The sequence below is a fragment of the Jatropha curcas genome, chromosome 9 (assembly GCF_041381405.1).
Source record: "Jatropha curcas cultivar XTBG-Jc1 chromosome 9, XTBG_Jcur_1.0, whole genome shotgun sequence".
NCBI lineage: Eukaryota > Viridiplantae > Streptophyta > Magnoliopsida > Malpighiales > Euphorbiaceae > Jatropha > Jatropha curcas.
In genome coordinates this window covers 18,186,468-18,199,683 of record NC_143159.1, presented here as the reverse complement: position 1 = coordinate 18,199,683, position 13,216 = coordinate 18,186,468, and the positions used below count along the sequence as shown (strand labels likewise).

At 34.7% G+C, this 13,216-nt stretch overlaps 2 protein-coding genes across 2 annotated transcripts; one reads left to right on the top strand and one right to left on the bottom strand.

The window, feature by feature from the left end:
* The first annotated feature begins 2,326 nt into the window (after positions 1–2,326).
* LOC149493726 (leucine-rich repeat transmembrane protein kinase family protein) lies at positions 2,327–5,927 on the top strand. Its single transcript, XM_089725853.1, has 2 exons — positions 2,327–5,235; positions 5,440–5,927. The coding sequence occupies exons 1-2, from the start codon at positions 2,613–2,615 to the stop codon at positions 5,745–5,747; spliced, it is 2,931 nt and encodes a 976-aa protein (XP_089581979.1). The 5' UTR covers positions 2,327–2,612; the 3' UTR covers positions 5,748–5,927.
* A 231-nt stretch (positions 5,928–6,158) lies between these two features.
* Positions 6,159–9,891, bottom strand: EMB3003 (2-oxoacid dehydrogenases acyltransferase family protein). Its single transcript, XM_089725854.1, has 6 exons — positions 8,740–9,891; positions 8,141–8,332; positions 7,957–8,044; positions 6,845–6,915; positions 6,648–6,731; positions 6,159–6,555 (listed from the first exon to the last, which is right to left on the bottom strand). Exons 1-6 carry the CDS (start codon positions 9,616–9,618, stop codon positions 6,451–6,453), a joined length of 1,419 nt encoding a protein of 472 aa, XP_089581980.1. The 5' UTR covers positions 9,619–9,891; the 3' UTR covers positions 6,159–6,450.
* Positions 9,892–13,216: the final 3,325 nt, after the last annotated feature.

The window sequence follows — 13,216 nt, the reverse complement described above, 5'->3', positions numbered from 1 at the left end:
TTTTATGGTCATCATTTTTCTCTTACGTGGATTACACGTGTAATTATTTAGTCTACATTAACATGCGTGTATTTCATTTCTTTTTACACTTTGATGGGGGGCATAGTTACCAAATGATTCTTTAATACAGAATCACAATAGATCTCCCGTAAAATTCAGAAGGCCACTAGGAGAAACCTCAATAGTTTAGAGCTAAAATTATGCAGGTTAGGCCCTTTTTATTTTGATACAAACCGTGACATACGCATGGCTTCACCTAGTACATATACACACACAAATCCAAATGGATCCCAATTCTGAGCCTAATTCCGTTAACTAAAACTGACAAATTATGGAACCGGTGGGCCCTAGCCTATATATTAATTAAATTCTCTATAAACAATAAAATATTCATTAATAACAAAACGGAAGCACTGTTCAACTTTCCATTAAGCTAGTCAAACTACCACAATTCAAACCATTATGAAAGACTAAAAAAAAAAAAAAAAAAGTCTCAAACGCGTTTTCTATGAGTTGAAGGACCCCACCCAGAAGACTTGGTTTTGGTCTTTGAAGGCATTATTTTCCACATACACATACAAAAACACTATATGTCTCCTCCCTGGCAATTGCCCTCTTTTTCCATTCCCTTTATAAACTAAAATTTCAAGGATCACACTTACTTGGAAACTCAGCTGTAGGGATGGAAGCGGAATTAGGATTTTAGGTATCTGTTCTCCTCCTATCCATTTAATAAATATATAAATAGTTATACATGAATTTAAAAAGATGGAAACAGTGAAATAAATATAGGTAAAATACATTTTTGAGTAACCGTTGCTTGTTATCCGCTATGTTAAAATATATATATTTTAAATAATTTCGAGTTTCAAATCATATCGATACTTAAACGATTTGAAATGTATATGGTAGTAAAATTCTAAAGAGATATAGATACGAATAGTTCAAAGTTTGCATATATTAGTGCCACTTCCATCCCTATTTAGCTTGTTATTTATTTTGTTGATTACATCAAATTCTCCAATTTAAATTGTAAAGAAATTATTTTATAATGTGTTAATCTCAATATAGAAATTTAAATTTAATAAAATTAAATTATTTTTGAATTTGTTGATTAGATTTAATTTTTAAAATTAGACTAGAAGTATATAAAATGATTCCTTTGTGATTTATATTTAAATGAAATAACTTTAAAAAATTGGATCAATTTATATTTTTAGTTTCTAAATTTTAAAATGTTTTCTACTTAAGTGTCTGAATAGAAAATTTTACAATTAAGTGTCCAGATTAATAATTTTCGTACAGTTAAATGTATTCAGTGAGCTCTCATAAGCAAAATGAATTATTTTACCACATTACTTTATTTTATTTATTTTATATATTATTATCTTTTTTTTACTTATTTTGTTTTAGAATCGAAAGAAAGATAATTAAAAGGAAGTTTTAAGACTGTTTTTTAGAAAAGATATAAGACAATAAAAAATAAAAAAAAATGAAAAAATATAAATGAATTGAATGTATGTATATGTTTTTCATATCATTTATTGGGTAAAATTATTTATTTTTAATACTTTTGGCAAAAAAAGTTCGGCAACTGCAATTGATTACGACTCGTTTAATACTTCAAATACTCAATTATAATAGAAAAAAAATTAAAAGGGTGATACACTACAAATATAATTAAAATTTTATAAATTTTAATATGAATAAGTTATTTTTGTCCACACAGAACTATGATATTCGTCTATCTAGAACGAAATACTAAAAATTGATTTGTAACACCAGTTCATTATTTTTAAAAAATATATGTATTATTTAAAGGCAAGGTTTCTAATTTCTTCAAAGGTGTTTGTGTTATTGTTCCATTGCTTTTCCATTTGTGTTTAGGGGCACCAAATCAAAAAATTTAATGGAGGTTTAGTTTATCCTATTACTAGACTTGAACTGAATTTATTATTTAATTCAATTATTTTATAAAAATTTATTAATTGAATTTAAAATCAAATTAATATAGTAAAAATTGATTAAATTTGTTTAAACTGACTGATTTATTTCAAGTCAATTCCATTAATTTGGATTTAATTCAATTTGTCATACAAAGTTTACATTTATTAGCTTTGATTCGATTTAAATCGGACCATTTGCTCGTCTTTATCTGTGTCCATTAGTTAAAAAATAAAAAATAAAAATAAAAATGAAAAAGACAAGGTTTACTCCACCCAAAAGGACAAGACCTCAAACTCCAAAACTCATAACACAAAGCTACACCTCAAACCAAACCAGCCAATGGTTGTCAGTCAGTCAGTCAGTAAGTCCTCGGTCTTCCTTCTTTTGCAGGCAGTAGCAGTCCACAGTCAACTCCATTCCCAACACGCCATAACCCCACGCATTTCCTTTTTTCTTTTCGTTTTTTTCCCACAAACACAGAACCACATTAAAACATTTCTTACAATGCGCAAACCTCAAATCCCTCTCTCTCCAAATCTATTCTTATTCTTATTCTTATGCTATTCTATTGATTTCTCTTCTTTCTTCTGCTCTTATTTGCTCCTGTCTCCTTCTATATACCAGAGCTGAAACTGAATTTAAAAAAATATTTATATGTTTTTTTTATGCAATATAGCTATATATATAGTATAGAAAGAGAAGTCCGAGAGAACCCAACACAATACAAGCTAGAAATGGGAAGGTATGCGTGTGGCAGTGAAACTAATTTGTTTTTGTCTTTGGCTATGTATTCCTTGTTAATGTTCTTGTTATTTCCTTTTGGGTTATCTTTATCTCCAAACCAAACATCGATCATGATCAATCTCTCCCGACAGCTTAACCCTGTTTTACAATGGGATATTACTTTAAAGCCAGAACCATGTTCTTGGAAGGGAGTTAAATGCAGCTCTGACAATACATCTATTACAGGCCTTTTTTTATCTGGGTTTGGAGTTTCTTCTGGGTTTTTGTCTCTTGTTTGCAAGATTGAATCTTTACAGTCCCTTGATCTCTCTAATAACCACTTCAGCTCAGTCCCAAGGGAGTTTATTGACAGTTGTGGAAGGATTAGCGGGTTAAAGGTGCTGAATTTTAGCAGAAATATATTGGGTGGTTATTTGCCTATTTTTAATGGTTTTGTTGGGTTAGAATCTTTGGACCTGTCTTTTAATAATTTGACTGGTAATATTAGTTTGCAATTAGATGGATTACTTGAACTTAAAGAATTGAATCTAAGTTACAATAGTTTCACTGGTTCTGTTCCTGTAAAACTTGGAAAATCCATGGTGTTAGAGGATGTCAAGCTTTCTGCGAATAGATTCCGAGGTGACATACCTAAGGAAATATTTAATTATCAAAATTTGGCCTTCATTGATCTTAGTGCAAATAACCTTGAGGGGCCTATTCCTAACTCGATTGGAAATCTCTCAAAGCTGAATACTTTGATTCTGTCCGCCAATAATTTGACTGGAGAAATCCCCAAAACTATTGCAGACATTCCAACTCTGTATAGGTTTGCAGCAAATCAAAATGGGTTTCTTGGTGCAATTCCTAGTGGAATTACAAAATATCTTACTCTTTTAGATCTTAGTTATAATAAGTTAAGTGGGTCTATTCCATTAGACCTCTTATCACAGTTGAATTTGAAAACTGTGGATTTGTCTTATAATCTGTTGGATGGTTCAATACCTAGAAATATATCTCAAAACTTGATCAGATTGAGATTGGGAAGTAATTTGCTTAGTGGGTCAATACCTTCTTCACTCACTTCATCTCATAAGTTGACTTACTTGGAGATGGATAACAATAGCTTGACTGGTGCGATACCTACTCAGTTAGGTTCTTGCCAAGGTTTGGCTCTCTTGAATTTGGCTCAGAATAATCTCACGGGTAGTTTACCGGTGCAATTGGGTGATATTAGCAATCTTCAGGTTCTGAAACTACAACTCAACAAGCTGGCTGGAGAAATCCCATTATCTCTCTCTCAATTACACAAGCTGTCAATTCTTAATATCAGCTGGAATTCACTTACTGGTTTCATACCTTCTTCCATTTCAAACTTGCAAAGCCTTTCCCATTTGGACTTACAAGGCAATAATCTTAGGGGTTCAATACCTGACAGTATCCGTAGCATGAATTCTCTGTTAGAGCTCCAACTCGGAGAAAATCAACTAGGTGGGAGGATTCCAACATTGCCAGCAAAACTGCAGATTGCTTTGAATCTCAGCAGCAATCTCTTTCAAGGGGCTATTCCGAATACACTTTCCCAACTCGGGGATTTGGAAATTCTGGATCTTTCAAACAACAAATTCTCGGGTGAGATTCCAAGTTTTCTTACTCAATTGGGATCACTTACACAGTTGATACTCTCAAACAATCAGCTTTATGGAGTCATACCTGAATTCAAGCCTTGGGTTTCTGTCAGTGCAATTGGAAATGCTGATCTTATTAATGCTACTAGGGAAAACAATTCCCCAAAGTTCACAAATAATAAGAAATCAGTTGCTGTGGCTGTAATTATTGCTGTTGCAGCTGCTGCTGTTGTTGTTGGGATGATAATAGTTGTTGCTGTATCATTTTCTAGGCGATTTCTTAAGGTTAATAATCAGGAATCACAATCAGGGGAAGAAATTCCAGGTCTTCAGGTCATCCAACGCAATCTGCTGACTCCAAATGCAATCCACAGGTCAAACATTGACTTCACCAGAGCCATGGAAGCTGTTGCTGATCCATGGAACATTGTGCTGAAGACTAGGTTCTCCACATACTACAAAGCTACCATGCCTTCTGGTGCAAGCTACTTTGTCAAGAAGCTTAACTGGAGTGACAAGATATTCCAATTGGGAAGCCATGATAAATTTGATCAAGAGCTGGAAGTTTTAGGCAAACTGAGCAATTCAAATGTCATGACTCCATTGGCATATGTGTTGACAGTTGATAGCGCTTATATCTTCTATGAGCATGCTCAGAAGGGTACCCTTTTTGATGTTCTGCATGGTAAAGTCAGAAATGCTTTAGATTGGGGTAGCCGTTATAGTATAGCAGTTGGAGTAGCTCAGGGTCTTACTTTTCTGCATGGATACACCTCTGGACCAATTCTCCTCCTTGACCTTTCAAGCAAAAATATTTTGTTGAAGTCCTTGAAGGAGCCCCTAGTTGGAGACATTGAACTCTACAAAGTGATTGATCCCTCGAAGAGCACTGGCAGCCTTTCAACAGTTGCTGGTTCTGTCGGCTATATTCCACCAGGTGAGCAATACTTTACTCTTCTTATTTTAATGTTCAAGGAGAACTAAATTATTTAATGCAACATAAAAAAACATAACAATCTATTCCAAAGATAATAGTCAATAAATTCCTCTCGGATGGTTTAGTACTAGGCGTCAGGAAATAATTGTCAAATTTGCTTCCACTCATGAACATTGGCTTGATAAATAATCATTGTTTTCGCAGAGTATGCTTACACAATGAGGGTAACAATGGCGGGGAATGTATATAGTTATGGCGTTGTTCTACTGGAGCTGTTGACGGGAAAGCCAGCAGTTAGTGAGGGGCTTGAATTAGCCAAGTTGGTCTTAAATATCTCAGGGCAGCAGGACAAGTGGGATCACATCCTTGATTTTAAAATCAGCAGAACATCGCCTACTGTCAGAAGTCAAATGCTAGCAATACTTAAGGTAGCTATAAGCTGCGTCAGTGTTTCACCTGAAGCAAGGCCAAAAATGAAGAGTGTGTTACGAATGATCCTTAATGCTAGATGAAGCCTTCCCTCGTAAGAGGAATCTCCTCAGAAGTGTGCATAAAATCATCCACCAAGTCTTGATTATATCCAATCACTATAGTTAGTAGAAAAAGCCTCTATCTACACGATTTGTTGGAAGGCTATGTAGTAGTTATCCTTTTATAAATAATATATACATATACATAGCAATTTTGAGTGATTTAATTCCAAACATGCATCTGTTCAAACATTCTTCAATAGTACATTTTGTTCAGATTGACCTTTTTCTTGGCTGAGAAGGTTTCACCATAGACTAGAAAACGGCAACTGAGGCTAAATATTCGCCATATAACACAATGATCTTTCGGAGCCAGTTTAATTTCTTGAGCAACATAGCTAAACCTTGAAAATCAAATTTATGCCCCAAGTATCTGATTATGAGACAATAAGATTCATGAGACAATTAGAAACCAATGCACTAAAAAAACAATATGATTGTGGAAATACAGGGAATTTAAGTTTTATGGCATCATTAAAAAGCACAAAAATTGTAATGTCTGAAACACAAATGAATGTTGCTCTTCATAATTCTGCTCCCGTTCCTTGTGTTACTGAACCATTTTTCTGCGCAAGTCTTCCATAAATATCAAGGATTGATGATGAGGGAAATCAGCTTTGGGAATATACAACAAGGTTAAGGAAATGTGACAGACACAAAAGACAAGACTTGATTTTGATGTTGACTACAAGGTAAGATCTTTGGGGTCCTCAATGATCTTTGCCAAAGTTTGCAAGAAAGAAGCCAAATCAGCACCATAGATTACACGATGATCTGCTGTAACATTTACCTGTGTATTGCACAATTGTACTGTAAAAAATATATTTCAAATCCAATTACTTTGAACACACTTGGGGAAAATATCATTAACATGCTAGTCACCTGCATCTGGTTCTTCATGCCAATACGGCCGTCCTTAGTAGCCACGACAGTAGGCTGGGATGCTCCAACAGCCATGATTGCACCCTGCATCAATCCAAATAAATGTCAGATAAAAAAATACATGCATTAACATTAGAGTTCTCTTGCAGAGAATCCGGCATGAAAGGAGGTTTATATATCCAAGTGAAAACACGTACAGTTCCAGGGGGCAGAATGGCATCAAACCGATCCACCCCAAACATTCCAAGGTTAGAGAGTGTAAAAGTACCTGCCAGAGAGGGGGAAAAAGCAAAACAAGCATAAGGAGAAACTCTCACACAACTAATTCTCGAATGTTGGAATAAGCAACCAAAGAAAAGCCATGGCAAAGAATTTCAGAGAGAAACAAATAAGGACAAAGTAATTTTGCAGCATCAAGGACTTCAAACTGGAATCATTAGAAATTGCATAAATTATCACAAATTTCAGCACATCCTGTTAGTCATCAGACAAAAGCAGTCAACATAAGCAAGAATCAGGAAGAATTTAAGTTAAAACATTTTTAAAAACCTCCAGACACGTGTCCATCATCACTTGTAACGGAAAATAATGATATCATAAATCTGGTGGCAGGATAAAAAAAACCCTAAGTTCATTGCAGTATATTAATACCAGGGAACTTGCACAAAAATTAAAATCAGAACTTGAGTTTGAGGAAACCTAAACTGCAGAAAACTAGCAGGCCATCTCAATCAGGCCATGTCTGGGGCCAAAATAGAATCGCGAGATGAAAGCAGAGCTATACAGCCAATCTCACAATTGACACTTCTGGAGAAAAACAAAACCATCTCCAGTCTGTGAACATAATGAAGAAACTCCTAGAAGTTAGTTTACTAACTATATCATGATCCTCCTCTGAACTTTTAAAACCATATGGCCTTCGTAGTTATGCAACGTGTTGACCATGCAGGCATGATGCTCTTCCACCCCTTTGGAATTTTAAGTAATATGAGCTAAATGATTCAGCAAATTAGAGCAGGACAAAGCCAAATCTAGAACCAGCAAGTTTGATAAACATGGCAATCTGTTTCATGAAACAGCTAATATATTACTCATTTAGCATATGGCATTCCAAGTAACAGCATAGGCTTAGGAATAGACAATTAAAAGCCTACAGTAATTAAGCTTGAGTTGGACTTAATATTGCTGGGAATGATGAATGCCTAAAGACGGCAGGCATAGAGCCCATACATAATATCCCACTGTTCTTCACGAGAACCAAAAATATACTCAGAATTGCACTCTGAGAAGTAGAATTAAATAACATTACCTGTATTGTATTCATGAGGTTGCAGCTGCTTAGCCCGTGCCTTATCAACTAACTCCTTCCACTTTCTTGACAATGAATAAATGTCAACCTGAAACATACACATGAAAAAACCATCTTCACAATTCAATTAACAATATATAACATATCAAAACTACAAGATAGCCCAAAGCAGATTAACAAGAACCTTATCAGCATCTTGAAGCACCGGTGTAATCAACCCACCATCCATGGCCACAGCAACAGCAATGTTGATGCTACTATTATATGTAAAGCTTTTACCGTCTCTACAACTAGAATTTATTACAGGATGTTTAACCAATGCAAGGGCTGTAGCCTTAGCAAGCAAGGCCGTCATGGTCACTCCCTTAGACTTGATCTGATCACACCAAAGATGGAAAAAACAAAAAAAAAGAAAAAAGAAAACACAAATCAAGTACAAATCTAAGATAAATGAATCAATGCACTAAGGAAGCATCTGGTAGACATAAAGAAAACTGCATTATTGATATTGTTAGCTGTTCTTTGACCATGATTTTAACTTCCAAGCAAATCATTAATCATCTAGCATCAACTCATTTGATGTGTTTAATAGCTAAAATATTTCTAGCGAGCAAAATTATGCAACTGACAAAAACTTATCAAAACAGATGCTATATTCTATGGAAATATAAAATGACACCTTTTAATGCAGAGCTACAAAATCAAAATCAAAATAACAAAAAATGGCCAATAAACTGTCAATTTAAAGCATACAATCCATGAAAGTTTCTTTTTTTTTCCTACCTTCTTGTAAAGAGCATCAAGTGCATCGGTAGCAATAGTGTAACCAACTCTAAAAGTAGGAACTGCCAAACTCTCCACCATATTCCTACTAACTGCCCCTTGCATTGTAGTAAATGGCACCACCGTCCCCAACTCAATCCCCGGCGGAGGAGTTATGGTGGTCTCCGCCTTAGAACTCACAGCAGGCACCATTTTAGCGGCTGCAGCAGCTTCAACATCCTTAGCCACAATTCTACCCATGGGTCCACTCCCCACTACTCTCTCCAGCTCCACCTTTAATTCCTTCGCAATCTTCTTAGCATACGGCGATGCCACCACTCTTTTCCCTCCCTCTGACGCCGGGTGCACCGATGAAGCCACAACCGCCGCAGCCGCTCCTCTTGGAATTGCTGGTACCACCTGCTCGGGACTCTTCTCCTGCGGTTCTTTAGCATTACCACTACTACTACTACTAGTAGATTCCGACGATGACGGCGGCAACGAGGAAGACCCAGCTTTAGCCTTGGCCTCTGCAATTTCCTGCTCTGTCTCAGCCAACAAAGCAATAGCAGAACCAACAGCAGCAACCCCACCTTCTTCAACCATTATAGCAGCTAAATAACCATCATAAAAGGTTTCAACATCCATATCAGCCTTATCAGACTCAACAACAACAACGCTTTCACCTTTGGAGAGCTTATCGCCTTCTGATTTAACCCAAGAAACAATCTTTCCTTCAGTCATGGTGGAGCTAAGTGCAGGCATGAAGATCTCTCGGATCTTTGCCTGCACTTGATCGGTCCTAAAACAGTTACTTGAAATGTGAGTCGCGAGAGAGAAATTGGAGGTCCGGCGAAGAGAGGAGGAGGGGAGGAAAGTGGTTTTTAGAAGCTGAGCCATTGGGGGGAATGTTATTGAAGTATAAGGCAGTGAGAGAGAGAGAGAGAGAGAGAGAGAGAATAGGGGTTGCAGAGGAGAAAAAGATGGGACTTTTAAGGAGAGTGTTTATGCTTTGACTTTGCAGTGATTTCTTGAAAACATCGAAAGTGGGCGAAGCTCTCAACCACCTTACCGGTGACACAGAGAGAGAAGCCTGATGTGTTTAATATGGTTTTAGTGGATTTTGTTTTGCAGTGATCGGAACTACCGATTATGTAAATACGGCGTAGTATTACTACAAAGTTGGGCCATTTTGCTATTAATATTAACCAAACTTCGATTAAAACTGAAAGAAAATAATTATTTCCTCACTGAATTTTATAAAATTAAGTAATTCGTTCTTATATTTTTTTTTATTAGATATTTAGTCTTTAAAATTTAATTTCGACTTCTTAAATAGTTATTTTATCTAAAATTGGAGAAATTTTTCATGAGGTTAAAAAGTCAAAATACCCTAAAACTAAAAGAAAAACTCTTATCTCTCCATCTCAGTTTTGGCACGCTCTTGCACTCTTTATTGCCACCACATTATCACCGCTCGTTTGTATATGGAATGAAAATATCATATAAGCATAATCTAGATTTCCAACAAAATAGGAGCAAAATGAGAAATAATCGTCTCAAATACAACAACAATCCCGATTAAATACAATTGTCATATTAGATTTATAAACCCAATTTACTTATGATTCCAATTTTTTTTTTTTAATTTTTCAAACCCAATTTACCCAAAAAATCAAGAAGTCATGGCATAAGAAACCCACAAAACAAAAGCACACCACCTTCAATAGAGGAAGTAGTGTTAAAGGAAAAATCTATTACTGTAAAATATGCACTCTAGCATCGAAAAAGCACTCCGATTGTTGTCCAATAGGAGGTTGCAGCCATTGAAACTGAGAAATCGAAAGAAACTAAGGAAGTGAAAATTAAGCAATTAGCGCTCTTCATCATTTGAAAGAGCTAATCCAAGGAGCGAGTAATAAGCATGAGTTTACCGCTTGGGCCGCCAACCAAAGAGAAGAAGTTGGATGAACCAAAGAGGATAGAAGAGAAAGTTAAAGTGGAGAAGGAAGATAAAATTAAATTCGGCTTGTACTAGTGAAGAACTGAGAACTAAAGAGGTTAAGATGACAACGACACCACCACCGATGTCAAAGAAGAGACCAAAGATGGAAGTAAAAGAAAATGTGGAGGTGAAGGCCCAGATCTGATCGTTGATAGTGGTGACGCTACTCTTTTAATCTATGAAGAAATTAAAGGCCAGAGAGAACAAATATCATATAAAAAGAAAATAATAAAAAATTAATTTTTCAAGGGGTAATTTCATCTTTTCATCGTTTTATTCATGTTATTAAGGGTAGCAATATCATTTTAAAATATTTTTCTCTCTTTTTAGTTTCATTTAATAGAAAAAATCACTGATTTTGGATGGAGGGACTATTTAATAAGATGAAATCAAATTTCGAGAACCATATACCTAATAGTAAAAAAATATAAGTATAAGTTAATTAATTTTGCAAAACATTAGGGATGAAATAATTATTTTTTTCAAAAAGTGAAAATCTAAACCAAATGGTACAAAGCCTAGAAAATAAAGAGAGGTGCTAAATGGCACGGGTTGTGCCACAGTAAATATAAATTATCCATAATGCCCTTAATATATTTTATTGTTTCTTGAGTAGAGAGAACTGAGAAAGATTCTCCTTGGGCAAACTAAATTATCAAATCAAGGTGTACCGTTCACGTTGTCGCTGTCACTGCTTTCCGATCTGACGCCGACCACTGTGCATGATGGCCGAAAAATCAAACCAACTAAAAAACTTGCTCGGTATATATCAAAACGATGAGAATTTCATGAGGGCCTTAATTTCACCATCACTTTTTATGAATTTTATCGATTTCATCAAAAGTTTCAAACTCAAACTCAAATTTCAATTTACATAATCTTTCATCAAATCTTTAAGTGAACATAAAATCAGATTTACTTTCATAGAAAACTATGAATTCAACGTTACCTCAATATGAAATGTAGCTTGAATTGCAAAATCTAACTGGAAAACTCAAAAGGAATAAAAATTGAATTTCTTAGTCCACAAAAATTGGAACTTGATCAACCAAACGATGACCAGGAATGGACTTACTATAATTAGAGGTGTATTTTGCAACCTTATTCACATTATACGGTGCCTAGAATTCGAACAGAATAGGAGAGACAGTAAGCTATTTAGCTTGAATTAAGTAAAGGAGGAGAGGAAGTAGAAAATGGTATTTTCTCTCCCCTTAAACTATTTATAGTCCGGTTTGATTCGATTAGAGTTCGATTCGATCTTAATCACAAAATCTTGGTTTCTTTGATTTTCTAACGATTTAACTTACGATTAGATTAGTGTGATTATTATGCATTAATTGATTTGACATACTTCCCTTAATCATTAGAAGACTTTCCATATCCATTAGAATGTTGATAATCTTAAAATAAGGTATAATTCTAGAAATTGAGATTCAATACCTTAATTAGCATATATAATTAATCAATGTCAAGATATTTCAAATCATTGAAATATATTTATAATCTTTTGTAATTATTAGCCATTATTATTGTATATAATAATAATAATAATAACCACCATTTTTACCATCAAAACGATGTAGTTTTGATGTAGTAAGTTTAAATCAATCCTCAACCAAAACTACGTCATGCTAACTATGCTAATTATCTGAGGATGTGTTGTTGATTTTTCCATGGGCGGAAAGAATCAAATTGAACGGGTTTGGTTCTTTTTATTTATCAAAATTGGTTTGCTTGACTAACCCATTCTTTAATCCTCGAAAAAAGGTTCTTTTACTTTAGTAAGAGTTTTATTTTTTGGAGCTGCCACCCTTATTAGGGAAAATTCTCAAATTAGTCGATTCTTTGAAATCGATTAACTTGGTTTTAAACCAGAGATGGGATTCGAGAGTTAGATATGATAGAAGAAGGTGTTAGACACCCCTATCGCTCGGTTAAACCGGCCTCCACGTTGTCAAAAGATTCACAATTAACTCAAATAATGCGATTAATTATAAATGAGGTGAAAATACTTTTGATGCATTTTGTAAAACTATGTCAATCACACAAATGATCTCAAACATAATAAGCATGAAATGAACATCCACAAAGAAAGGGGATGAAAAAAGAATACAACCCTTCCTAAATACACAATCTACCCTTATCCCTCCAAATTTTCCAATTCGCCGACTAACTATTACATACAAGCTTTAAATCAGATCCATTAAGATCTTATTACATTTTGCAATAACACAACATTAAAGCACAATAAGAAACAAACATCAATACAATCAACATAAGTACAAAGATATACATTATTCACATAATTAAAGATCATACATCCCATCCACCATCATTCATTCAATCACATAATGAAAATATGATGCATGTTCATAATACAAGAGCAATGAATAAAGGGGTTAGCACCATAATAAACAAAGGCATTGAATTTAAAGGCATAAAATTAAAGGATAGAATAATAAATGCTGGAAAAGTAAATAACAATAATTA

Bases quoted from the DNA above. Each gene is read 5' to 3' on its own strand.
- LOC149493726 (XM_089725853.1), top strand. From the start codon at position 2,613: ATGCAATATAGCTATATATATAGTATAGAAAGAGAAGTCCGAGAGAAC. The intron at 5,236-5,439 runs GTGAGCAATACT...TTGTTTTCGCAG, and splicing joins TGTCGGCTATATTCCACCAG to AGTATGCTTACACAATGAGG.
- EMB3003 (XM_089725854.1), bottom strand. From the start codon at position 9,618: ATGGCTCAGCTTCTAAAAACCACTTTCCTCCCCTCCTCCTCTCTTCGC. The intron at 8,045-8,140 runs GTTCTTGTTAAT...TGTATGTTTCAG, and splicing joins TGCTTCAAGATGCTGATAAG to GTTGACATTTATTCATTGTC. The intron at 6,732-6,844 runs GTACGTGTTTTC...GGATTGATGCAG, and splicing joins CCATTCTGCCCCCTGGAACT to GGTGCAATCATGGCTGTTGG.